Source organism: Labrus bergylta, chromosome 15 (genome assembly GCF_963930695.1).
Source record: "Labrus bergylta chromosome 15, fLabBer1.1, whole genome shotgun sequence".
In the NCBI taxonomy this organism is placed as follows: domain Eukaryota; kingdom Metazoa; phylum Chordata; class Actinopteri; order Labriformes; family Labridae; genus Labrus; species Labrus bergylta.
The window spans coordinates 24,046,111-24,073,466 of record NC_089209.1 but is presented as its reverse complement, the minus strand read 5'-3'; the positions used below and the strand labels follow the sequence as shown (position 1 = coordinate 24,073,466).

The following is a 27,356-nucleotide window of genomic DNA, read 5'->3' as shown; positions in this document are numbered from 1 at the left end:
ATATCCACATGATAATAACTTGAATATTAAATTGTTTCAAGAAGATAATAACTTGTGTGCACGATGTAATTATCTTACTCTCACAAGTGTTAATCTAACAAGACAATGAAGGTTAATAACTTGATAATAACTTGTTCCCACAAGATGTTATGGTCCCTTTGGGGACCCGTAGTGTACGGTGTCAGGTAGTCAACATTATTTCCACCCCAAGAGGTCATGATGATAAATGTTTTATATTTTTCCAAACGTCAGAATAAAGGTTCCGTGTTCAGTCCGGACAGTTTAGCAGTGCGCACACACTTCCTGATGGAGCTGCTGCTGCGGAGAATAAAAATACACTCCCAGCAAGTCAGCTAGACGAGTTCAGAAAAAGTTATGTCTGGCTGTCAAGTTGATGTAGAAAGACTGTTTTTAAAGCATGGATGTTACTCCACGTCTGTCCGTCCATGAGTAGAAGGAAACTCCCCCAGAGAGCCGGAGCCGGAAGTCAACAAGAAGGGTTGGATTGTTGAAGCTAACGGTAGCTAGCGTTAGCATCCAGGCCAGCTAACGAAAGCTAGCTGGAAAAAACACTGAAGGCCTTTTGTAGATTGTCAATACCTGTGCTTATGGTAACGTAATGGTAGTGTTTAATCATCTTTAGTGCTGGTTTGTGGATACTTTATGCATGTAGGGGAGTTTAACATACCCGGAAAGTCAACTTTTATCACTCTGAGTTAGCAGTTAGCTTCTCTGTTAGCCAGCTGGCAGAGTTCATCACACTGACAGAAGACTGAAGAGAAGATAAAGTTAAGACTTTATATCTTGTTTGACAGCTCACGATAGACTGACTAACTACATGTTACATACATAATTACTTCAGCATGCTCCTAAACTTCGAGTTTATTGAATCATTAAGATGTTATTATGACAAATGACTCGACTAGCTGCTTTGAGCTCAGTTTGTCTGGTTTGTTGTGTCTGCAGGTTTAAACCTTCAGTCATGTGTATTTGGTGTATTTACTTGTTTCAGTGAATGATTTTCAACACAGCAACACATCATACATACACACTGTCCATAAACAAACAGGAGCAGGAGCCTGCCCCCTTTCTTCATAATTAACTGAATCAGATATTTACATTTTCACAAATCACATCAAATTTAACTGAAACTATCAATTCAAGTCATCTTAATGTTAGAGAAAATCAATTAGTTCACAATTTCTCATTACTTATTTTGTAAATCTCAGCATTCTTCTTAGTGTTCATACACTTTATTGGTGTCATTTGGGTTCAGTGGCGTTAAGCTCCTTGTTCGTATTACACAGATCAGAACTCGTAGAAAACATAAAGGGACCAGGTGAAGCTGCTGTCTCTCTCCTCTGCTGTCTGTCTGTCTGTCTGTGTGTCTTTCTGTCTGTCTGTCTGTCTGTCTGTCTGTCTGTCTGTCAGCCGCAGAAAAAAAACATGATTTGTGCCTCAAAGACTTGACAAATGTGGGCATTTGCTAACCAGTGAATTTGAACACAGTGTTGTTGTGTAAGAGCTGCAGGTGTGACAGACAGCAGAGCGGAGAGATGTACAGCGTGACTAAGGCCCTGTGTCCACCTAGCGGGTTTTTTTTAGTGCCAGCGTCCTCTTTCAGTTCTTTTCAATGAGAAGAGAGCGTTCACAGAAGAAAGCGGTCGCCTGGATCGAGTGCTCTTTTCCTAATGTATGATTTTCCCTGTAGTTTTGCTGCCTACAGATCGTGTCTTGTACCCAAATCCTCTTTGCTGATTGGTAAAATAAATGGTCTAAAAGAAAAACATGCAGTAAAAAGTAACACAGCCGTGTCGGTCATACAGTGGCCTTTGTCAAGAGATTGTTGTCATAGAGACAGGTCAGGCTTCTCTTCTCAAGTCTTTAGTTCTCCTGAGCGCACAGCCAGTGTTTTTCTGCCCGGAAAAATCACTAGGTGGACACAGGCCCTATAGTTGGATATGAACTTTTTGGGCTATTGTGTTGAGGTGTAGACATTTTTATAAGATCTATTGAGCATTACCACCATGAAACAATCAGAAAATGACAACCTTACCTGTAATTAGACATCAGCATTTTTATTTTATTCTTCTGTATGATCTCTTTTCAGTAAACTACTAGCTGACGTTGGCTAGTAATGTCTCTGTCGTTACCACCCGCCGATATACTCGAAACACCACCTGGATATCCATTTGAAGAAATCAACTATGAGGATATTGAAGTTGAAGAGGTGGGCTGTGGAACTCTTTGTGTTGTAGTCCATGAACATGCAGATATTTGTGAGATGAGCTAAACTAATGTTTACTTTCTGTCTTCAGGTGGTGGGGAGAGGAGCCTTCGGGGTTGTTTGCAAAGCCAAATGGAAAGGCAAAGATGTGGCGATCAAGACCATCGAGAGTGAGTCGGAGAGGAAAGCCTTCATAGTTGAGGTATGGATGGAAGAGTTTTTGTAACTTAGCCATGGTCTTGTAAGACAGTTTTGTTTGTGTCTTGAAATAGCAGGGCAGGGGGCTTTATAGTGACGGACATGGTGACAGATATTTGTGTACCTGAGGTGTTGAACTGCAGGCGTGTAGATGGAATTGAGTGAAATGTTTCCTCTTTGTCTGCAGCTCCGGCAGCTTTCACGAGTCAATCACCCCAACATTGTGAAGTTGTACGGCTCTTGTCACAATCCGGTAAGTCACAATTTGATTGTAAATGTCATACCTGGGTTTTTTTTTACCGGTTCTGGTGTGTAGATGACTTTTAGATTTTACACTTTCTAGCCACTGAGGGGGCTGTAGCGGGTGCAGCAATTTAGTATTTCAACATAAAATGCCTGTTTTTTTTCATTCTTAGTGTCTGACAATGTAACAAATTGGTTCCATACAGAAGATTGACCTTAGGTTAAAGAGTACGATTCTTTGTTTGTTACCGTTTACAGTGCTTTCTTCATTCGCCATTAGACAAAAACAGTAATTTTATTGCACAGAAAAACAGGAACTGCTGGTTTACCACTGATCAGTCCGTTTGATGTTGTCATTGTGTTGAATCCGGCCAATAAAAAAACAAAACTCAAACAATCTCACAACCAAAGAAATTGATCTAGTCAGTCTTCTTTTTGTTAAGTTGTCTGACACTTAAAAAAAAACAACCTGCACTCACTGCTGGAAAAAAACAAGAACTTTGCGTGGATGCTGTTCAGTCTCCCAGGATGTAGTGTTAACATTTGGTGTGTGAGATTCACTTTTTAAAAACGTTCTTTTCAATGAAGAAGTGACCTGCATCCTACACTGGTTCAATATACAGTTATAAAATACAGAGAGAGGTATTTTTTATAGCACAATGATCTATCTATGCACTATGAATACCAGTGCAGCTGCAACCATCACCCCCTGCACACGATCTGACACGATTGAAACTGCCCACTGTCACTGTGTATTGCAGGAGTTAGCTTAGCTGGCAAAGTGTGCTGAGGTACAAATCAACGCAGACCAGCGCCACTCCTGAACAGATTTTCTCTTTTAAACAGGTCAAAATCATGTTTTTTTCTCTCTGGGAGACCCTCCAAAACAGACTGCACCTTATAAACCGGTGCGACTTCTATTCTGGATTGTACGTTTGTTGATTTGCATTTAAAGACGAGGCCATCCACTGGAGACCTTTTGGAACATTTTAAACCTATTTAATAGAGTTTAGAAACACTAGTATTCCCTTTAATCACACAAAGTCAACCGTAATGATGTCTTCAGTTAGTCTTGCATGTTGGTTTTGTCTGGTGAGTTTCATGTGATCTTCTTTCCCACTCAGGTCTGCCTTGTGATGGAATATGCTGAAGGGGGGTCATTGTACAACGGTGAGTGTAGAAAACTTGACGTTTCTTTTTTTGTTCCACTTTGCTCTCAGTGAAATGGACACAGCCTTGCACAGACACGAGAAGCCGTCCTGTTCAGTTGACCCTCCCACTGTTTGCATGTTCAGTCACTTGTCCAGTTCCTTTCTGTGATAGTCTTTGCTCAGTAACAGACACCACAGCCTTATTAGTCCCTTAATTTGATATCCAGAATGAGCCCTGGGATTAGGGAGGTGTACAGCCATCAAAATGAAGTACTACTTTAATGACTTTTAAGAAACACAGTATATGAGCCAGCATCCTGGAACTTGACCCAAAGACTGTCACCTTATCCTCCGTGAGTCGGGGATACACTGCTGAAAGATAGACGTGTCTTAATGAATAAGAACCACTTAGGCTTACTGCAAAATAATACAAAGGTATTACTCACAGATCTCTAAATAGAGTCAGCACTTTGGTGTTTCCAGGGAAGAATATTTCTTTTAATCCCAATTAGGTTCTTGTTTTTCTGAAGTCTAAAATGACTTGTTGCCAGTGCAGCCTGTAAATCAGTTGTTTTATTGAAAGGATGGAGCAATGTTGCTTCACAAAAATATCAAAGGGAAAGGAAATTGGATGAGTCAGATGATCCAGTGGTTAACTTTGAAAAGTGAGATCTTAAAGAGTAATCTGGTGATTCTTCACTCGGGCCCTGTCGTCCTGATTGTGGGTCTAAATGGCTGATTGGTTCATAAGTTCTCTAAGTGTGAGACATTAGATGTCTTCAGTCTGCAGCTGTTAAAGCCTGTGATGTATGCAATTCTGACTGTTCCAAGTGTCTGACAACAGAACAGAAATGACATTTTTTTAAGAAAGAGAAAGATGCTTTTTTAACCAGAAACGGATCTTTCTATCACTTTTTAAAAGAGCCAGACTCTATTGAGGAACACATGACTTTTAGCTGAATGAACATGAGAGTTGCTGATCTACTGCTGTTGGTAAGTTTGTTTATTATATTAAATGAATAGTTAGGATCCAACCTATTCGTGCAACACGCCAAAACCATATTCACACATGCACTCCTGAAAATTTCTAGAGAATTTGAGGAGCACTAGCCCTGAAATCCTCCTGATCTGGTTGTCCACACATGCACCTCACAGCGGGAGACTATCCCTGTTGTACAGGAGAGGGGGACGGCATAACATGACGTTAAAAGGATGACAGGGAAGTAGCAGATGATGCAACAGTGGGCACTATAAGACGCTATAATGATAATATTTTCCTTCATATCAATGCTACCTGGAGTTTGACAGAATCAGATTATCAACAAAAGAGAGCAGAGACGAACATACTGATGAACAGAAAACATAATGCAGCAGATTAAAGACGCGCAGAGAGATCGCAGCGGTCGCGTGCAGACAGTCTGTGGTTGTGGAGGTGGAAAACGTAGTGTGTGTTATAGTACTGCGTGGGGAAAATATACTAGGGGGCTGGCAGATGGAAACCAACATAAAGTCCAAGTGAAAAATTCAGGCTGTTCACGTTTACACATGCAGCTCACCCCAGAAGTTTCAGGAGTTTTTTGCAAGTGTGAGTTGGATACATAATACTAACCAACTGAGGCAGAGGTAGACCAGCATCTCCTGTTTTCAGCTAAACAAACTCACTTTCAGTTAATAGAGTCTGGTATCTTTCTAAAGGAAGATGTTTCATGTATAACTATTTCATGTCATATTCTTTAAAAAAAACAATGATCTGTATTGGCAGGAACAGTTTATGAGATTTAGTCAGACACTTTTTACAGTCAGGTCTGCTTTTCCTCACTGAATAAATCTACTGGGAGAACCTCCAAAACCTTTTTTTTTATGTACAAGTCATTTTGACCCTCAATTATGTTGAAAACATATCACTGAGCAGGTTTGAAAATATCAAAATGACTCTTTAGATAAACTGATTTTAGATTTCGACAAACCTCTGTGATCGTTTGTAAGCTTGTGAGTTCAGCCACATTGAACATAAATATCTTAGTGACGTGGCTGTGATCCCACATATCAGTTTTATACTAACAGAACATGACCCGAGTAGAGGTGAACTGTAATGAATCATCAATATTTGAATATCTACTGTAAAAATTCATTGAGGCTTTTATTTCCTCGAGTCTATAAAATTACCCCTTATTTTGGACAGGCATCAAAATGAGACAGCCATTAATTCTTTGCAACCAAAACGTTTGCACAGCAATGACGGGAAAGACTACAAAATTGGAAATTCCCACCAGAACGAACATTTAACTGTTTACAAAATGAGGACTTCTGTAAACAGATGAAATAACAAATCACTACTTTGATCTCACTTTGTAAGATTGCACATCATTACCAACCCGCTGCACTGTGAGGGAGAGAGGAAGACGTCCATGATGATATATCTTTGATCGCAAACTGATTAACATTAAATTCATGGAGGCCTCTCACTGAGACCTTGACTATTTTCAAAACGTGCAGCAACACCATGCGTGTTAAAGGGACTGGGCCTATAATTGGGATTGGGCTTTTATTTGAAGTTTTTTAGTACTCATGCAGTTAAAAGTATTCTCAAAGACTCAAAGAATATCTGAAGGTTAAAAAGAAGTGTGCATAAGTGTTTGTGTGTGTTTTCCCAACACATCTGTGGTTTGAATTCTGTTAGGAGCTCAGAGTTTTTCCAGGAGCTGATGCCCACATTTTGGGGTTCTCTGATGTGCTGCACAGTTCATGAGTACCTCTCCTCCCCAGTTACTGAATCTCTATCAAAGCGACTCTCCCTGGGAGTTATAATATGCTACCATAACTTTGATGTCATTCAGTGGAGTTGTGAGTGTGGTTACTGAACGGTGAGTCCTCAGCCTGTCCTCCTGGAGTGACCTTGTCAAAGGAGCTGTAAGAGCGACGTCGTCAGCCCTGTGAATGTGTACGTGTTTGTGTGACTTCCCCGGTTCCTGTGGGAGTTTATTGTCTGTGCTGGTGGTTGTGACTGTGCTCTCTTGTCCACAGTGCTGCATGGTGCTGAACCCCTCCCCTATTACACTGCCTCCCATGCCATGAGCTGGTGTTTTCAGTGTTCCCAGGGCGTGGCCTATCTCCATGGCATGAAACCAAAGGCTCTCATTCACAGGGACCTCAAGCCACCCAAGTATGCTCCTCCTCACCTCACACTCTCTTGTCTCCTGTTTCACTGTGCCAACAAAGTGCCTTTTAGCTTCCTGTATTTATTTTGGTTTATTTTAAACACTTAAATGCTTTAAAAAAAGAACTTTCCTGTGTTTCATTAGACAAGTTCAACTAGAGTATTTAATTTGTTGTATTTCCATGCTAAATCAGACATTTTTCATTCTTTTACTCACTTTCTGAATGTTTCTTTTTCTTCTGTTCCTTTAAGTTATTATTGTGCCGTCATGCAGCTGTGGCTGAAAACATTATGTATTCAAGTTCAACATACCCAGTGTAGCTTTTTTTTTTATCTGGCAGTCACTCTGACGAAGGAGACTGTGTTAAACATGAAAGTATTTATTCACCTGACAGGTCAACCCAGAGCTTCTTCTAGCGCATTCACATAAAATGGGTCATGTTAGCTTTATATAACCACTATAACCAACGAACAGGAATCATGACCGAGTCTGCTGCCATGCTCAGCGAAATGTTATCCTTAAAACGTGAAGAGGTTAAACACTGCAGCAGCAACAAATCCATGAGAACCAGCAGAAACAAGTCTGAATATGTGAATGTGGAAATTAAAGGTCCAATATGTAAGATATTTACTGAATTAAATTATAAAATGACCTTACTATATCATCAGACATGAAGGAAACATGCTATGTTGAAGCTTCTCACGCAACAATGTAGCAGCCAGTATGTCCTCCTTCTAACTTTAGATTCTGCTCCTGAATGCTCTGGATTTGTTTGGACCAGAGAAGGTAGGAGGTTCTAAGGCACCACATGTATCTGACCTCTGTATGTATCTGAATGTAGCCGACCTAAAAAGCCTCTGCATGTTTCTAATAAGACTACAACAGTTTTCTCATCGTGCTGTAAACCTCTGTACAGTGTTCTGGCCTCTCACTCACAATAGACTTTGGGGATCTTCTTCCATTATCTCAAAAGAACATAAGACAACCTTGGGCCATCATAACACTTGAAAAGCAGCGCTGTGTTATCAGTCTGAACACGCGGTGACATGGTGTTGCTGAGGGTTGTTTTCGTTAGCGGAGAGAAAGCTCCTGGCAGGACTCCGTGGGAATGATCAGCTGCTTCGTTTCCTAGAGATCTGTTGTTGAGTTTCTAGGAACAACAAGGCCGTGCATCGTGACAAACTGTCAACTCTGGGTTATTGTACAGGAAACTATTCCCAGTACACTCTGCTTCATGATTCTTCCCAGAGTTAGTCAGTAGAGGGGTTCTATGAGGCTCTTATGAACCGTGCTTTAACAGTAGAAGAAGGTCAGTTTCTGACCTTTTTAGAGAAGACAGCTGAGATACAGACACATCGGAAAAGATATGAACCCCCCCCAAAAAAAAAAAAACGGCTTTGACCGTGTTAGCGAAAAAGACCTGAGGAAGAGAACATGTTTACAGACGAGCTGATGTATCAGAGTATAATTTACACAAAGCTTTTTATCCCAGCAGCACATACAGCAACAGTACGGCAGCTTTCAGTAGCAGCTCACGCTTCCTTATGCAGCAGTCTTTGACGTTACACCCAGTGTTTCCACGGCAACAATAAACATATTGTGTCTGTCATAGCTCGTAACATTTCTCTGGCTTTGATAACTGTAGGAAATATTTGAGGTCACGTACGTACCCGACTAAAAAAATATATGTAACATAGGTTTAGTCCATTTTAAATTAATTTAGATATTTTAGTGTAAAAAAATTCAACATATTACACGTTTAGATGAAACAACCTAAGAGAGATAGTAAAGGAGTACGAAACATGTTTTGAAACTTGTTGAGCTGTCTGATGTACATGAAGCTTTGCACAAACAATCTAAAATCCTTATCAGCTGTTAACTGGGTTTATTTCCTCCTTTCTCTTTTCCAGTCTTCTTCTCGTGGCAGGCGGCACCGTGCTGAAGATATGCGACTTTGGAACAGCATGTGACATTCAGACCCACATGACCAACAACAAAGGAAGTGCAGCGTGGATGGCCCCGGAGGTATTCGAAGGCAAGTATGAGCGGCATTCTAAGTAGTTGAAGAGCTTTGGATGCCTCTTTCTGTCAGACGGTTTTTAATTTAAAAAAAAAATCTTCATGTGTGTCCGGTTTGATTCTATTAATGCCCACAGAGATCCAGCTCTGCCGTTTTCTGTGTGCTCTTTTATGACAGCCAACTTCGTTTTTGTCACATTTTACGTTAATAGCACCTCAGCGCTCCCAGCATGGAGGCATTAATTCTTGATTCATCATCAGCAGCCTCACTCATGCTGCGTTATAGATGGTTGTCTCCCAAACCATGTTGGGAAGATGAATGGAGTGATGCTGGTGGCTTTATTTCCCTCGGGAGACGACGGCGTAGAATTTGTGTTCTCATTCAGCCTAATGTATTTCTACATGATGAGACATGTTCTTGGCAAAGGGGGTCAGGAGGAAAAATGAATTAAGCTCTGGTTATTATCTTGTTTTTGGAGGCATCTTACAAGACTCCAGTGCAATTAAACATCTTACTTCTGCCCTCTCTGTGAACTCTTCACAACTAATTTGCATCAGTATGAAATGCTACCCGAACTCCTCAGCGCAGCAAATTCTAATAGGTGTGTGATGTGCACTTTAATTCAGCAATAATAGGCTAATCAAGCAACAAAGGAGCTATTTCTTGATCAAAATTGCTCCCTTATTTTCATCCTCCATCCTCCTGTGAACGGGAGGATGAGATAAATGTTGCTGTGCTTTCCCAGGCACTCATCTCAAATGTGCCACAGAGAATTCACTTTCTCAGTCAGTCAGCGATGTCAAAGTGAGCGTTTTCCCCGTTTAAAAAGGTCCTAAATGTTGCTGTGTGTGTTCTTCTTTAACTCACAGGCAGCAATTACAGTGAGAAGTGTGATGTGTTCAGCTGGGGGATCATTCTCTGGGAGGTGATCACTCGCAGGAAGCCCTTTGATGAAATTGGAGGACCAGCTTTCCGCATCATGTGGGCTGTGCACAACGGTGAGTCACCGTGTGTGCTTGTGTGCTTGTGTGTGTGCGCGTGCGCGTGTGCGTGTGTGCGCGTGCGTGTGTGCGCGTGCGGGGGGGGGTGTATGTGTGTGTGTGTGTGGGGGGGTGTGTGTGGGGGGGGTGTGTCTGTGTGTGTGTGGGGGGGGGGGGGTGTGTGTGTGTGTGTGTGGAGGTGTGTGTGTGGGGGTGTGTATGTGTGTGTGTGTGTGGGGGGGGTGTGTGTGGGGGGGTGTGTCTGTGTGTGTGTGGGGGGGGGTGTCTGTGTGTGTGTGGGGGTGTGTGTGTGTGGGGGGGGTGTGTGGGGGTGTGTCTGTGTGTGTGGGGGTGTGTCTGTGTGTGTGTGGGGGGGGGGTGTCTGTGTGTGGGGGTGTGTCTGTGTGTGTGGGGGGGTGTGTGTGTGTGGGGGTGTGTGTGTGTGGGGGGGTGTGTCTGTGTGTGTGGGGGTGTGGGGGGTGTGGGGGGAGCTGCAGGTTGCAAATGCCATGTCAAACTTTCAGTCACTGTGAGTCCTCAGAAGTGCCAGCCCTGCAAGAAATGCTGGGAGACTGTACAAAGTTAAAAGATTGATTCCAGTAGTTTTAAACCTGGACCTTCTTTTCATACATATTCAGGTTTTTTTATTCAATTATAGATATCAAAAATTTCGGAATTGCAGTCGAGTGCTTCAGCCAGCGTCTGTAAAATGAATGCTGCATAATCCTTTCAAGCAATTACACCCGATCAAAGTCTGTCGACTCAATGTTCTTGTTCTTGTCACAAACAGTCTGTGATTGTAATTCTGTCAACGAGTGTCCGACAATATTACATAAATGCAGAGAGATTGGTGTATGACCACAAACAGCTCTTATCACACTCTCAGTAAAACAACTACTTTATCAGACAAAACTAGGGAGCCGCTGAGCCGCTGCCACTTCAATCTGCAAGTTTGGTGAAATTATGTGTTTTGTCTGGTGGCTCGATTTAAAAAATATATATTTTAGCCGAAGTTATTTGAAACATCTCAAACAAGGCTTAACTCACTAAAATTCAGTTTTCAATCTGAATGCTGTATTCATATGTCAATTCAACGTTTAGAATTTTAACAGTGTTCAGTTAAGGACTCAAATTTCCCCTCAGGATCAAAAAAGTATCTGTCTATCTATCTTTCTATCACTTTGTCTTTAGCAGCAGCAGAAAACATTTATCGATCCAAAACAGGCCCGCTTTACAGTAAAAGCAGTGTAAGTCTCCTCTAAATGTGAAATATATCTAAAGCTTCACTCAAGCTGATTTCTCCAGAAAGTCTTGTGGCCTTGACAACAGTGATGTAATGGATGTTTCATCATCTTCTGTAACAAATAGCTCTCTCTCTCTCTGCAGTGATCCTTTCTGAAATGTTGTCAGACACTTAGAATAACAATCTGAGTCTGTCTCTGACTAAAACAACTTTTAGTGGTCATTTTATTTTATTTTTTTAATATTTTTTGTCTGGACAGAATCAGAATTCAGGAGAAGCTAGAGTTAGGGTAATGACTTGGGAATGGAGCCACAGGTTGGAATTGAACCCTGGCTGTCCGCTTTGAGGACTTCAGCCTCTGTACTTGGGGCGTGCACACTAACCACTAGACTATCCACGACTCTAGTGCTCACACTTTAATCAAGAGCACGTGCCCTCATTGATTTTATTGCAGCCATTACAGCCTGTGTAATGGCTGCTGGATGAAGCCAACTACTGCAAATACCAATCAGTCATTTAGACCATAAACATATCACATTAGGGCTCTTGATTAAGAGTAACAGTTCCTCTTCTAGAGTCTGGCAGGAGAGAGCAGCTTTAAGGTGTCTTCACCTGTGCAGCGCTCCCTGCAGTTTAATTCATCCCAGAGATGGATGGAGGACAATACTAATGGGACGCTTAAACCACTACAGGACAAGTTTCATGTTTTTCTCCTGCCTTAGTCATCACTATCTCGCCGAGCAGGAGACGGGGGATTCAGCATAAATGGACTCCATTTCTCTGCTTGTCTGGTGTGATGTGAAAGTTATTTGTTCCCCGTCTCCGTGCGAGCTATTACCCTCTTTTTTTGTCTTTGTACGTTCAGGGACAAGACCTCCTCTAATCAAAAATTTGCCCAAGCCCATTGAGAGTCTGATGACTCGCTGCTGGTCCAAAGACCCCTCTCAGAGGCCTTCGATGGAGGAGATAGTGAAGATCATGACTCACCTAATGAAGGTAATTTGTTTATCACACACTCCGCTCGCCTTCTTGAAAAGGCTTTCATTACACTGTCGTGACTAAATCAATAAACTTGAGCAAATACAACAGAGCAAATCATTTACTGTCAAATTGTTCCAGGAAATGAGCCCCTTTAGTGCCTGTGTCCATTGACGGCTTTCTTTGCCCTGGCAGCATTTTCAATACAAAACCGATGCTGTTCACTGTTTCAGTGCCAAGCGTCCTCAGTGCAATAACGACCTCATCATCTGCGTTTTTTGGAGGGTTTTTTTGTTGGGCACATGGCACTCAGTTGAAAACAGTTCAACTTTTATAACAGCGCATGCTCATCAATGTCTCTTCTCCCTCACTAACCAATCAAAATCAAGAAGGGGCGGGACTTCTGATATTTGATCAGTCTTGTTTCGAGGGAACAATTCCAGATCAAGAGTTGCTGCTAATGCCAGGACATGATTCATTTATATTGTTTTCTCCAAAATAAAGGAAAACATGAAGCATATATGTACAGAGCAAATTAAACCTCACTGTCTCTAAAGAGGTAAACGTAGCAACAATGAGCGCCTGTGAGAAGCACTCTGAAACTGAGGTGGTTGACGTCTCCAGGAGGAAAACTGCAGTCAGTGTACACTGGCTCTGAATGTTACAATACGTTCAGTGACGAGTTTATTAGGCCTAGCCTTTTGAAATAAATGCAGTCTAACTCAACGACCCGAAATGATTTCTCCCGTCATAACTTTTATAGTTTTTATTTTCTGTGACATCGTACACCTTGAAGATTTTCATGAAGTTATCCTCCCCTCACTCATTTAGATGAACTTGATAAGTAGATAAAGATACGTGTCTGAACGATAAAAATTAAGCATGAGAAATTAATGAGACTTTAATTACTGTGATGAAGATATCAGTATCATAAACATCCTGGAAAAATCCTAAAATACAACACTGGGTATTTGCAAATACCAAAGTAAAGCTGCAGATTTGATTCAGAAATTATTGTCAAGTGAATAATGTATCTGTTGAAGTGGAAACTTTTTTTTTTTAATGTGCCAGAGCAGTATCCTATCGATGCCGAGTTGTATCAGTGTTTCTTTGTCAGTTTTTTCTGTACAACAAAGGTGTTTTCAAGTCTTCGTCAATCTCCCTTTTTCTCCTTCTTGCAGTACTTCAAAGGATCTGATGAACCCCTGCAGTATCCGTACCCGTATTCAGATGATGGACAGAGCAACTCTGCAACAAGTACAGGTACAAGAGTCTTCTTGAAACAGTTCTTAAAGACACACCCAGCATTTGGTGCACAGGGCTTCAAGGTCTCGTTTAAAGTCAAGTTTACTTAATGGTCCTGAATACTGGACAAAGTATTTAGAGTTTGACCTGATGTTAGAGTAGTGAGCAGGACAGCAACACAAATTATATCAAATCTTAATTAAAAATCATCATAGTAGATAAATGATGAGATCTATTAACGTACCTGTCACGCTGCGTCTTTTTGGAGAAACAGGTTCATACGTGGAGTACACCGCCACCAGCACGAGCAACAAAAGTGAAGTGAACATGGAGCGCAGTGATTCTCAAGGAAGCAACGACACCATCAAGATAACGCCTCAGTTTGCTCCTCACTTCAAGCCGAAGGTAAATCTGCTCTTCATCGTCAGAAGAAATGTAGAAAGAATAATTAGTCACAGCGTTAGTGAGAGTGTTCGTCTTTGTTTCAGGGAGACCCGCTGAGGACTCTGCCTCTGTCCAGGGGGAGCAGCGTTGAGAGTCTGCCTTCACGGACTCAGTGCCTGGCGTCATCTGACAGCAAAAGAATGAGTGCTGATCTTTCAGAGCTGGAGCCTAAGATGCCGTTTGCACCTTCAGGTAACACCACTAAATACACAGCGCGGAAGATGAGAGCAGAGAAGACGAGGAGCTTGTCGAGGCAAACCGGCACGCTCCTACCATTTTTAGAATTTCTTTAATGTAAGAACAATTTGCACAGGGCAGCAGGGCATGCAGCGTTACCTTCAAGGAACGAGGCCTTTCCAAGTCCACAAGAAGCTCCTCCCCAGACTTCAGTGTCTGATAGTTTTTTTCAAGTACTTTGATAACTTTGAAGTGTAGACTAAGATGACAAACATTGAGCTGTCAGCCGTCTCCCCTCCTGTGGCATCATATCCAAGAAGCTCTCCACATTAAGTTTTGATTGAAGTCTAGTTGAGTTCCTGTGTTTTCAGATTTTAAACCAGTTCTCTTCCCTTCTATTCTGTTAAAGCTGGGTCCTGTTGGAACGGCTCCAATAGATTTGCTTCAGCCGGCAGCTTTAAAACAAGCTGTAATGTAAACTTTCAGGGGAAGGCTCCAGATCAAAATAAGTTGTTGTTTTTGTCACTGACAGGCTCAGGTTGTTACTGTAAGTGTTATACAAAATTACTGAACAGATCCCTGCAAAGATAGACCTTTAAGTTATAGAGGGAGACGTTCTTTTTGAATCCAGAAACAGATGTTGCTTTGCTTTTCTCTACAGGGGCGGCTGGTCTACTGCTACCTTGATTGCTTAGTTTGTCTGTGCTATCAAATATTGTATTTGCTTCCAAAGTAACCATTTCAATAACTAAAGACACATAATAACAAAAAATACAACCGATCAAGGAAGCAGTGGAGCGGCTACTGCCATGTTTTTCAACTTGACATCATCGTTTTTGTCAATGATGTCTGGTGGCTTTGAAAAGAGCGATTCAGCAGCTGCTTCTGGTTTTAAAAAAAAGCCACCCTTCTCTTAATAAAAGAGAAGGATGTAAGGATACCTGTAATGTGCCTGTAATGTTGTCAGACACTTAGAATAACAATCTGAGCCTATCAGTGACTAAAACGTGCATTTTTTGCAGATATTAATTTGATCTGGAGCTTTTCTGAAAGAGGATATTGCAGCCTTCACAGTCTCTGCTGGCTGAAGAAATCTACCGGATCGTTCTTGATGAACCTATAAGCTATCTAGATTCTAAACTATATAAAAAAAGGGCCTAGCTTTAAAATACCAGAGTTTAACCAGAGAATAAACTGTTATTTATGCTTCCCCACATCGTCCAGTAAACTTCTGAGCAGCGTTGGAGCTGAATGTCTGCTGCTGTTTGTGCAAAGAGAAAATAGTGCAGCGGCTGCCGGCAGTGTTCACAGCACTTCTCTGCAGCGTCTTCAATGGATGTGGTGCATGCTGCCCTTGCACGTACCATGTATGCTCTGCATGTCCGTAGCTCACAGTTCCAGAGCGGCTGTGGGCCTGCAGTCTGCCTCCAGTCTGCATGCTTGTTGTGTCCGCAGCTGTTCGTGTGAGTGTGTATGTGTGTGTTTTTGCAGCAAATCCCGTGTTTAAACGAGGCCACCGTAAAACAGCATCATACGGCACCATTCTGGACGTTCCCAAGATCGTCGTCACAGGTACCACTGGGCTTCATGGTGGCTGGGTACAGCTGGCTTGGCTGAGCCCGTGGGTTGCAGTGCTCTTACATGACCTTCTTTACTGTGGCACTCCAAACACATTTGTATTCATATGTTGTGATTTAAAAAAAAAAATGTTTTAAGACCAAAAGTGAAGCAAAAAAATGTTGGGCTGCACAAACTCAGAGAGCACTGCACTCTGAATCTATCAGTGTGAAGATTCTCAGGAAGTCTGGAGATTGCATCCATAACAAACTCTGTTTGGAAGGCAAGGCTTTTAAAGGTGTTTGCTTGTTGTCTTGCAAATAGACCAGAAAGAAAGCATGAATTCAGACATTGACCATTGAAGCATGAAACTGTCACTCAGCAGAGACAGACGCCCAGGAGCTACACAGCTAAAACAGAACACAGGAAGTTGGTGTCCATTAGAGAATCCTGGTACTGATCCTAGCTAACAGGTCACCAAAGTAGGCACAGGTCAGTCTCAAGTACCTGGAAGAAGCAGGAAAGTTAATCATGCATGTTGTGATGTTTTCCAGCATATCTTAAAGAGTAAACTGGCCTCATTCAGAAATAATTCTCCCAAAGGAATATCTTCTGAAGTCCCAGTGATGCTGTTTCTAAAAAGGATTATTGTCTTAATTGACACTGAACCATAAGAGGAAAAGGACAAATATATCAGTGAATGAGGCTGAATTCCAGGGTCGAGTTTAACTAACCAGATGAAAGAAAAACAGCAACATTTGTGCAAGTAAATGATCTTTTGGTCTGAAGACATGTAAGGGACTATCTCGACGAAGAGAGATTTAAGTGAGCTTGTTTTGGAGTGACACATGTCAGAAGGTGTCTCATGTCTCTCTGTCTTCTGTGGTTTGCGGTAGACAAGCAGAACATGAGTTAGTATTCTCATCTTGTGTCACTTTTTATTCCACAAACCGTGTCCCTACTGAGGAACTTTTCCTGCAGGTAGAGGAGCCGTTCTCTCACTTGTGTCATTAACACATTTTTCGCTGGCATCTTAAAACCTGATTGTCATATTTCATGCGATGAGGTGACACAGATGAGATGAGCTCCTAACTCATGGCCCTGTCCTCTCTGTCATCACTCTGGCTTGGCTGCAATACATCCTGGGAAGAGGGGGGGGGGGGGGGGGGGCTGAAACCAGAGCACCACCCCTACGTATCTGAGCTCGTCCTTACCTTTCACGCTTAGAGGACGTAGAGAACGCATGGCAACACCCCCCCCCCCCCCCCCCCCCCCCCCCCCCCCCTTGCTCTCTTTACATCCATTAACTTTGGAAAAAGTCGTTTTGATTAATTCCTCTCACACTGAGGGTCAGAGCTATTATCACGAGCAGAGATACGTGTGAGAGGAACGGGGACGGCTCTGGTTGTCACAAAAGACTTCTATTCTGGAGCCACTTGAGTGAGTGGCTAATTTAATCCAGCGACTAAGTCAGTCAGCTGGTTCATGTTATTAAAGGCTGGGCACTTATCATTGCATCTGCACACCTGGACGTCAGGCCTCTTTCAAGGATCATAAATCACCTGTGGCTGTTAGGTGACAGTGTGACGGTATACAAATCCTCCACTCAGTATGTGTGTGAGTCTTAATGCTACACTAAAGGAAATCTTTTTGTAACATGACAGAGAATTTCATTGGCTACTTCAAAATACTCACCTCAGCTCTGAAGAAAGTCCAAGATCGAGTCTGCAACAATTACATTTGTCTTAACAGCCCGATATGTTCTGATAAGAATAACCTCAAACAAGACAACTATACAAAGAAGAAATAAAAAAAGAATACCGGTAGGTCAAAAAATCTAAACTAATTGCAACTGAGGCTTAAGGGCCTCTCAGATAGGATCAGTGGGCGCTGCACAGCGCTGTCAAACCAGTTCATTGTCTATGTGTTGCCCCGCACAAGAGCGTATCTGCACCCTGTGACATCACCTCTGTGCGTCCAATAGGAGGGAAGATCACAACAAAAGAAAAACCTGCCTTGAAATGACTCCCTCACAACCCGCAGGATATTTAAACATGGTGTGATTTGTGTTTATCCTTAATTACCGCTGTCGCACAGGAAGTGAAGATTCTTTTGACCAATCAAAGGACTGCAGTATGTCTGACTCCATCCTTTAGGGCCACATCTGTATGCTAGGCACGCCAACAGAAGGGTACCAGAAAAGTAGGACAGCACAGATCAGTTATTTTGGTACCCTTCCCAACTTTTGAGACTGGAAACGCCCATAAATGTGTACTGTACCGTACCAAACAGAACTGAACCGGACCGCTTGGTAGAAATGGGGCTTAGTAAAGACACATACTGAACAAAACCTCCTGATAATAAATGTAGTGTTACACATTAGACGTTTGTACAGCAGAGTACATAAACAGCATGACACAGTGTGTCAAAGTTTGAAATCAGACAAAAATCACCACAAAGAGGTTTCAGGCTGCAGCAGAGATCTCCACTCTGAACAACAACAACAAGATCCTACAGACTCTGTGTGCTCTCTTTGTTGTGCTTGTCTGTTAGGTGTGTGTTATGTTGTGTTCTCATGGTGCAATAGATAGGGATGGGGATTGTTCATTTTTATTGGTAATGAAAGCATCAACAAGACTCCCTGACGATTCGAGTCCTTATCGATACTTTTCTTTTATATTTATTCAGATTTAAAGATTCAAGCCTTCACTATTAGGACAGTGGATATAGCTTGAAGCAGGCGATAAGAGAGTGAGGAAGACGTGCAGGATAAGAGTTGCAGGTCGGAGTCGAACCCTGGCCGCACTCTAGGTGGACGATAGCCATGTACATGAGACGAACCATACAACCGCTAGGCCATCCTGCGCCTGCAGAGACAATATTTGAGACAGAATTTGGACATTTCTCCTCCAAACAACTTTTATTAAACAAGTTTCTCAACAAAACCTTAATTTTCAGTTTCTTGTAGCTACCTTTAAACACAACATGATGACGTTTTATTTACCGTGTTTAAAAGTCATTTCACTGACCTCGTTTGAAAGCTAGCTAGCTTTTATTTAAATACGGATTTCAACGTTGGATTACTGTTTCTACCTCAGAAAGTTTGGACGTTGAGATAAAACGTTACATTGCAGGATTCAGCGTGACTCTTAACAGCATCTGTACTTTGAGCTCAAACGTTATTATTTGTTAATGCTCTGGAAAATGTGGAGCTGGATCGCTATGAAAGCTAGTTTTGATCCCCATCCCTTGCCGTGGACGTAGTGAGTAGTCAGCGTAGATCAGATGATCCCAGGCTGCTGTTTTAGTTTTAGACAAGTGAAACATTGTGATCCTTTCTCAATTAGGAATACAAACTCCCACGAGCACTCCTATTACACCTGACTCCACTGATTTCATCAAATCAGAAAGTAGTTTGTGTTTTTTTGTTTTCTTCAAACTGCAAAGTACATTTTCATGAAGTTGATTAAAGACGTCCTCATTTTTGAAATGTAGAGGCCAGTCCATATAACCACCGCTCCCCCACGTTCAATGTCCGTAGATCTCGTTGTTCTTATTCTTTTTTATGTCCACAGCAGCGTGTGATCCTCAGAGACGCCGGTCTGTGCAGGATCTGCCCGGCATCGGCACAGAGTCCAGCCATGTAAGAAACACACAAACACATACACCTATCGACACACGCACACTTATAGACACATACACACCAGCTGCACATTTGTTATTTTGGTCCTTTTTTTCAGACTACAGATTGTCACGTTCTGTGCTCCATTTGAAGAAGACACATCTGTGCTAAAGAGGGTTGTCATTTTTAGTTACATTAATGACATAAGTTCAGTCCCTCTGAAGTTTATTTATTTCTATGTCTTATAAATCTCTACAGATTTATCTCCTGTCACAAATGAAAAGAATCCATTTAAGAACCGGACATTATTACTGTCTGCTTAAAGAGACTAGATGAACCCCTAGGATTCAAAGCTTCTGTGTGTTTTCTTCTTTAATGTGAGGTTAATGATGCATCCATTATCATTCATAAACAAAACAAACTCAAAGAGAGATCAAAGAGATCAAAGATCATTTCAAATGAAAACTTGAACTCCACGCGACCCCGGCCAGCTTTTTTTTTTTTCTCCTGCTCTCTGATTGTAAAACATGTTTTTACTCGCGTCTTTGAAGCCTAACCAATGTTTGACTGACGCCGTCTGTTTTCAGACACATTTGATGCATTCTTCGTCAGGAGCGAGAAAATCCACAGAGAGAAGATGTCACAGACTGAGACGTGTGTTTGATATGTCAGCTCTGAGAAGATATGAGTGTTGGACCAGATTCACACTCTCTCTCTCTCTCTCCTCAAACTGACAGAGCTTCAAACCGTGTTCTGAGCTCTCGACGTTTCTGCTGCTCTCCACAAACACTCATAACCCTGCAGTTCATTTAAAGTTCAGCATAAAGACTGAACACAAATACAGCTTTTAAAGAAGACACATAGATCTGTGAGATCCGCCTGTCCTCCAGGTCCACAGAGCTGTGACACAGACACTCATTGATCATGGAGGGTTTGATTCCCACAGTGGGAATGTTACCAACATCAAGTATTAACTCCAGATTCAGTTGTATGTGTGGGTAAATTCCTGCATACAGAACAAGAGACTTAGGATACATTTCTTCAGGATGGGGGGGGGGTACATTTAGACAGTCTGCAGGAGTTTTCTGTTTTTCTGATGGGTTCATTCTTCTCATTCTCACTCCGTCTTGTGAAATAAGTGTGGTTTTTAAAAGTTTTGCTTCATTTTGATTCTATCTATCCTAGAAATAACTAGGGATTTTCTCAAACTGACTGAAATTTAAATTCCCTTTAGGCGACTATTTCAAAGGTGCCAGGTAAACGATGTAATTTGGTTTGCTGAGTGTTGCTAACGTTAGCAGCGTTAGCACTGCCAGCCTTCAGCTCTCCCTGCAGGTTAACATCCACATGCCCGTGATAAATGTTGTTACACATCGCTCCGGTCCATTTGATAGTTTCACCTGACACAGCGTCGCAAGTTTATTACAACTTTATCTCCATATAGGTCAAAAAATACTGACAAAACCCATTAACCAAAAGGCTACAGCCAGTCTGTGGCTACAGCTCCATCTAGAGGCTGGAGGCTGCAGTGCAGATTTACTATTTTGACATTTGACCAGCAGCGAAGGCCCAAAAATTGAGAATTTGTTTAATCGACTTGTGATTCTGGTGCCAAATAGCAGTGGTGACGTTTAACCGTGTAATCGACTGAATGCACACATACCTGAAAGTAACAGAGATTATATCGTTCTAAAACAAGTGGTATTGAAAAAGTTTCAAAAATGTGTACAATTTTATATCGCATAGAAACGATTTTAATTTTTGTCATAATCTTCTTTTTAAGCTTAGAAAATCAGAAATATCAGCAGTAAAAAAAATAGATGTTATGTGTTAAATTTCCTTTAATTTCTCTTTATTATAGTTCCAACATGAGGAGATCTCTATAGCTGCCTTATTTTGATTTAGTCATGATTATTTAAAATTTTGCCTCTCCAGCTTTTATAATCTCATCTGGCTCGCCTGTTTATTCACCGTGTTTTGCTGTTTTCTTTCAGGGGAGCAGAAACAGCAGCCGGTCCTCCAGTCCCAGCATGAGGATGATGCCCAGCGACAAGACGGGCAGCAGGAGTTACTTCTCCCCCGATGACCCCACAGGTACCAACGTCAGCTGGAACACAACCACAGAGACAAAAACTCTGCAAGCACCTTCAAAGGAGAAGTGTTTCTCAGAGTGTCAGCTCTTCACCTGGGCAGTAGAAATAGTCTGCCAGGACCCACTTTAGTAAATCTGCAGATTGTTAAGTCGTTTCTAGGGGTTTTTTAAAAATACTTCATATCCCTAGAATCTGAACAATGTTAGCTAAAATGTTCTTCAAGTCAATAAACCATAAACATTGATAAAAGAGTTAGTTTCTGCAACAAAAAATTTGAGGATAAATGATCATCAGCATTTGTTTTTATATGACGAGGACGAGACCTCAACGAGCCAAAAATAGATTGTTGCTGTTAAAAATTCTGACTACATCTTTATTAAGTTTTCATCAACAAGACAAGACGGGACTAACATGTCAGTGTTGTTCTGTCGGACATTCAAGGTGTATATTTCCCCCACTGTGCGTCTGATCTGTGAAAATACAAACAGGAGAGAGGAGAGGTGTGTGTGCTGCAGGAGGAGTGTGGAGCAGAGTGACGGAGAGAGCCAGAGCTGGCACGATAACTTTAGGTCACTTTAGTAACCTGGGTTCTCTGAGTAGCATGAGTGGGCTGTCTCAAGCTTACAGTTAGCTTGCGTTAGCAGTGAGTGACTACAGTTTGTATGGTACCATAATAATATCTGTCACCCCAAATGTAACATTACGTCTTCATTATGTCAATTCAAAAATTATATTTTTTTATTTGAATGTAATGATTCTAAAACGTTCAGAGTTCAGCTTTCAATTTCTGATGCAAGAACAATGAACACTACAATTAAAACAGATTTGATTTCAAACAGTCCAAACAGTATTATAGCTGTAATACCCCCCCCCCCCCCCCTCCCCAAGGTTAAACAGGGTTACATTATGTCTTTAACAGAATCAGCATCATTGTGGTCACTATTTCTTAATGATGTCAGACTACACTGGGACTGTGTCAATCAGCAATCAGGGTTTTGTTGTTGGTCTGTTGTCAGCTGAAGCAGACCTGCTGGTTTATAATCACACATGTTAAATAAAGTCCTTCTTGTTCTTTCTTTGTGCTCTTCTGTCAGACACCAACGGCTCAGACAACTCAATTCCCATGGCTTATCTGACCCTGGACCACCAGCTGCAGGTACGTCAGCCAATCACACAACAGGACATACACTTGCGATAGTGTTTGTTTGAACCATTAGCCTGAAAACATTTAGCTACATCAGGATGTTTGTGTGTGCTCTCCTGATCCTGAACTCTTCCTTATTTCCAGCCTCTCGCTCCCTGTCCAAACTCCAAAGAGTCCATGGCGGTGTTCGAGCAGCACTGTAAGATGGCCCAAGAATACCTGAAGGTGCAAACCGAGATCGCCCTGCTCATCCAGAGGAAGTAAGTCCAGCTGCCCCGAGCAAAGGTTTCATCTGCTGGTGCCCGTTTAAGGGGGTTCAAGAAGCTTTCTTTGTTTAAAAGTCTAATGCATGTTTAGACACGAGTAGAATGAACACTGAGGGGACTTCTGCTCATCTCATTTTTATAGTTCATCGAAGAATCAGCCTCACAGAATCAGCATCTGTTGCTTTGGGGTTGTTAGTTAAAACATCCCTGATTTGGCAAACAAACTTGAGTCCGTTGCCAAGTTAGTGCGGTGTGAAAGCTGTCAATCAAACCCTGGTGTGAACCAAACAACAATCCAAGACAGCTTGAGGAGGTGGATCTTTATCTGCTTTTTTTTTCCGGTTTTATAGTAAGAACATGAACCAACCTCGATATGACCTAACTGCAGGAAGCAGCCACCTCTCTGTTCATCATTGTTGAACATGTTTCAAAGACCACAGACATAATAAACAATCCAAAAAGACAAGCTCATACCTCAGTGGGCGCTGGATCCAAAACTAACAGGCATACAAATGCTAAAGGGTCAGCACACCAAGAAGACCCTGTTGAAGGATTTATTTAGCAACATAGGACATTTCAGAGCCAACGTGCTCTACCTCAGACCTGCAACGTTTTCTGTGAGTCACCATCTTAAATATACAAACACGTGACCCAACACTACTGAAATCCATTATTTTAATTCATTAATTAGGAACCAAAACATAAAAAATATACAAATAATATCATGTAAAAATTAGTAGTCAAACGATCAGAATTAATCGTGATTAATTGTGTTTAATCGCGTTTGAAATTTCAATATCTCGCATTTGAAAAAGGAGATAGTTATACGCAGATCACGTAGATGTAGGGCAGTGCAAAAACAGCAAACTCAGGAAGAAGGTAGGCCCGCACAATTGCTCAAATGCCACAAAAAAGGGTTTTTATTTCGACCAGAGGTCTTTATCACCTGAAGAAGACATCTGGTTTATTGCTTTTATTTTGAAATAAAGTAAGGCCCTTCTGGTAGATGGAAGGTGATGACATTAACTTAAACACGGATAAAGGAACTCTTTCCAGTGATTGTGACTACACAGGGACATTTTCATTTAGGAAGCGTATCTATGGTGAGCCTAGAGGGACAAAAAAAGCATACTATTAATTAATAAAAGAAATAAAAAAAATGAATTCATTAACTTCAGACCTTAATTTAATTTCAATTATTTAGTGAATGCTGACAGCCCTAACAAAATGATATTATACATAGAAATATCCTCAGACATACAGAGAACATTAAATGTTGATATACCTTCAGATACATAACTGACACAACTGTGATAAATACCATCGCTTTAACAAACCACAGGAATACTATGTACAAACATGTTAGACCACAGGCTTACTAGACGGGTCTTCAGCTTAAAGCCACAGATATAAAAACTAAAGACCAGAGCGATCATCATTCGTACAGTTGTTCGTCCATTTAGAAATTGTTAAAATGTCTTTGGAGCTGCGACAGCCCGGCATGAGTCGACTTGTTTTTGTTTCCTTCTGGGATTTTATCTCCCAGGAAATTCAGATTTTGGGTAAATATCCTCATGTTAACACAGACCAAACTTAAGGTAATTATGCAACAATAAAACAAATTGGTCCATGATGATCCAGAGCAAACAACATATCAGTTGTGTGAATGTCTTTGGAGTCGTTTTTCTGGAGAAGTTCTTTATCCAAAAGTGTTGCTTGTGTGCTTATTGGTTATATATGCTGAAAATCTGTCAAATCTGAGGATTAAAGTTTCCTCCTGCTTCTGCTGTGCAGGAAGGAGCTGATTGCTGAGCTGGACCAGGACGAGAAGGACCAGCAGAACACGTCCCGTCTGGTTCAGGAGCACAAGAAGCTGCTGGAGGAGAACAAGAGTCTGTCCACGTACTACCAGAAGTGCAAAAAACAGCTGGAGCTGATCCGGGTGCAGCAACAGAAGAGACAGGGGACGTCCTGATGAGACGGAGACATTAGAACTCTTACCATCACCCCCCTCTGTCCTCCCCCCCACCCCGGCTCTATAACACTACCCCCCGCCCCTTCCCAACACACACACACACACACACACACACACACACACACACACACACACACACACACACACACACACACACACACACTCTTTGACCCAGCTTTGTAAAGAGACCTGCACTCTACTGTGTCCTGCATGTCCCACCGTAGACCCTCACGTCTGTCCTGCAGGAAGACGATGTCCTCTGAACATTTGCACATTGTCACATTGACCGCAGACCAAACAATCAGTGCACCCCCCCTCCTCATTACCCCGGACCCTGCTGCTGTGCCCCAGGACGGACCCTCGAGCAATGAGTGTGTGATTTCTTCAGTTAGCTCAGTGTGTGTCTTCTCCTCGGCTCTCACACACACACGCACACACACACACACACACCGTCCTCCAGAATGTGAAAAAAGGCGTCTCAGCGAACAGTGTGAATTTTGTGCAGACTTCTGAGAGCAGTGAGGATGTCGGAAACGTTTTCTAAAGCGTGTGTGAGGAGTACCCGATATGCAAAACAAAGACACACCCCCTTGAATCGACATATTTATCTCCAACTTTGTTGTTTTTTTTTTTAATTGTGAGCATGAGACGCGTTTCTTTCAGGTGTTCGATAAACTCAGTTCAGGCAGGGATGTACTTTGTGTCGGACATCGGAGAAAAGAGAACAACTCGGGGTTTGAGTAAAACCAGGATGCAGCGTTAGAGTGGAACTCCTGAGATTTTAAACCCTGGGCCCTTTCTTGACTTATCACAGGGTCTAAATGACTTTTACTCTCAAAAACATTATTGAATTTCTCCAGTCTGTTGCCGTGACGGTCTGTAATGACTGCGACCTAACCTTTGTGGTGAAATGCCTCAGGTTAAGTCCACTATAAGTTCTTGTTCTGGTCCCTGACAGGCTCAGATTGTGAAAGGATCCCCACAGAGACAGACCTTTTTTCTTACAGAGGAAAGAGATTTCTTAAAACAGAAAACAGAAATTCTCGTTGGGGTGGCCAAACTGAGGCACTGACTTCTGCAGGGGTTGCCAACACACAGATTAATATCAATGATTTACCCTTTCTAACAACAACAATCATATCCGCTTCATACAAAAGATAATAATTTATTAATGACACAAAACAAGACAAGTGTTCAAATCCACTATTTAAAGTAGTTTAAAAATGCATGGAAAGCTCCTGCACACTGTCTAACTTTAAAAAATACATGAACTGGCAACGTGTTGCCCCAAACAAATAGCCAATCACAGTTAAGGATTTTTGGGGTGGCAAATCAGATTTCAAGGTTGTCTCATGCCACTCCTCTGGATACGCCCCTCTCTGTGTTTTGTTGAATCGATATCGGAGCATATTGATCAGCATGGACTTGATATTGAATCGAATCATGACCCTAAGAATCACATTTATTTGTGAGGTTCTGGAAAAAGTCCCAGCTTAAGTGGAGAGGATTATGTCGCAGCCATCACAGCCTGTTGTAGGACTGCTGGCTGGAGCAGTTCCAAACTTTTATGTCCCTTTTAGTCATTTAGACCCTGAAGATGAGTCAAAAGACCCCAAAGATGAGTATTCTGCTCCTGTTGCTCTTCAAAAGAGAAACTGTGTTCCAGAGCGTTTGCAGAGGGCTGTGGATTCCCTTTTATTTTGACTCCAGTATTGTTTTAGCGTGTCGATGATTTTTTTTTGTCTTTTCTATTCTGTAGTTCTCTTTGTATGATAGCTCTGGTGTCATTTCTGCATTAGGACTTCTCTTCTCTGGTGTGGGTCCGCCCTCACGGACATCATGGAGGAGCCTGCAGCTCCATGTTGGGTATCTATAGTTTGTTTTTAGTTCACATGTTGCCTTAGGAGTTGCCTGCATTTTAAGTGCGTGTTTTCTGTGACATTTAGTGGGGATAAAAGCTAAAAAGACAAAAAGAAGATATTTTTAATGTTGAATGAACTTCTCTTGAGGGGAGCGGGAAGGATGTATGCTGAAAATGTAAATGTTTTCCCACCAGCTCTACATCCAAAATGTACTCTGAAAGAAGGATTGGATGTCATGTTTATTTTTCTCTCTCTCGCTCTCATATCCCTCGAGTATTTTTGCACAATCACTTTAGTTTCGTCTGGTTCATGTTTCAGATTTAATTTCTTTAATTTTAGTAATTGTGTTTTTAAAAGTTCAAAGACTTAACGAGTCTGGCTTTTAAATCTGTTACTGTACAGGAGTGACTCAGCGGTTCTCCTCATGAGTTTGTGTTGACAAAGAGTCAACACAAACACACAGACACACAAATGCTGTTTATGAGTGTTTCCTCAGTGAAAGGGAACCCAGGTAGGCCTACAGTATATGACAGTGAGCAAGGCATTATGAAATAAACTGAATGGTGAAAAGACGCTTTTTTTTATTGGTGAATTTTTCTATTGGATGTATTTAAGGTATAATTGAGCCTGATTTGAAACATTTTTAGAGATAGTTATCCTCTTACACCTTACTGTATCTTTGTCTTTATTCTTTCACAGAGGCAGAGTTTATTAAATAATCCAGTTTAATAGAAATCAAAGTCCTTCAAATCGTGGGGCATATTAAATTGTAT

At 41.7% G+C, this 27,356-nt stretch overlaps 1 protein-coding gene across 7 annotated transcripts; it reads left to right on the top strand.

Annotated features, from left to right (window-relative positions):
* The first annotated feature begins 284 nt into the window (after nt 1–284).
* map3k7 (mitogen-activated protein kinase kinase kinase 7) lies at nt 285–27,156 on the top strand. Of its 7 annotated transcripts, none has more exons than XM_065963587.1 (18): nt 285–520; nt 2,111–2,230; nt 2,319–2,429; nt 2,613–2,678; nt 3,793–3,838; nt 6,844–6,982; nt 8,888–9,016; nt 9,871–9,995; nt 12,086–12,216; nt 13,380–13,461; nt 13,712–13,848; nt 13,932–14,079; nt 15,556–15,636; nt 19,200–19,264; nt 21,238–21,337; nt 22,431–22,492; nt 22,625–22,740; nt 24,541–27,156. In XM_065963587.1, the coding sequence occupies exons 2-18, from the start codon at nt 2,138–2,140 to the stop codon at nt 24,719–24,721; spliced, it is 1,812 nt and encodes a 603-aa protein (XP_065819659.1). In that variant the 5' UTR covers nt 285–520; nt 2,111–2,137; the 3' UTR covers nt 24,722–27,156. The 7 variants fall into 7 exon arrangements, with proteins under 7 accessions (XP_065819659.1, XP_065819656.1, XP_065819657.1 ...); XM_065963584.1 differs by having other exon boundaries at nt 19,197–19,264; XM_065963585.1 differs by having other exon boundaries at nt 285–611; nt 19,197–19,264.
* The last annotated feature ends 200 nt before the right edge of the window (nt 27,157–27,356 follow it).

Excerpts from the sequence above, each read along its gene's own strand:
- map3k7 (XM_065963584.1), top strand. The coding sequence starts at position 2,138 with ATGTCTCTGTCGTTACCACCCGCCGATATACTCGAAACACCACCTGGA. Across the intron at positions 2,231-2,318 it reads AGGATATTGAAGTTGAAGAG|GTGGTGGGGAGAGGAGCCTT; the intron begins GTGGGCTGTGGA and ends TTCTGTCTTCAG. Across the intron at positions 13,849-13,931 it reads CTCCTCACTTCAAGCCGAAG|GGAGACCCGCTGAGGACTCT; the intron begins GTAAATCTGCTC and ends TCTTTGTTTCAG.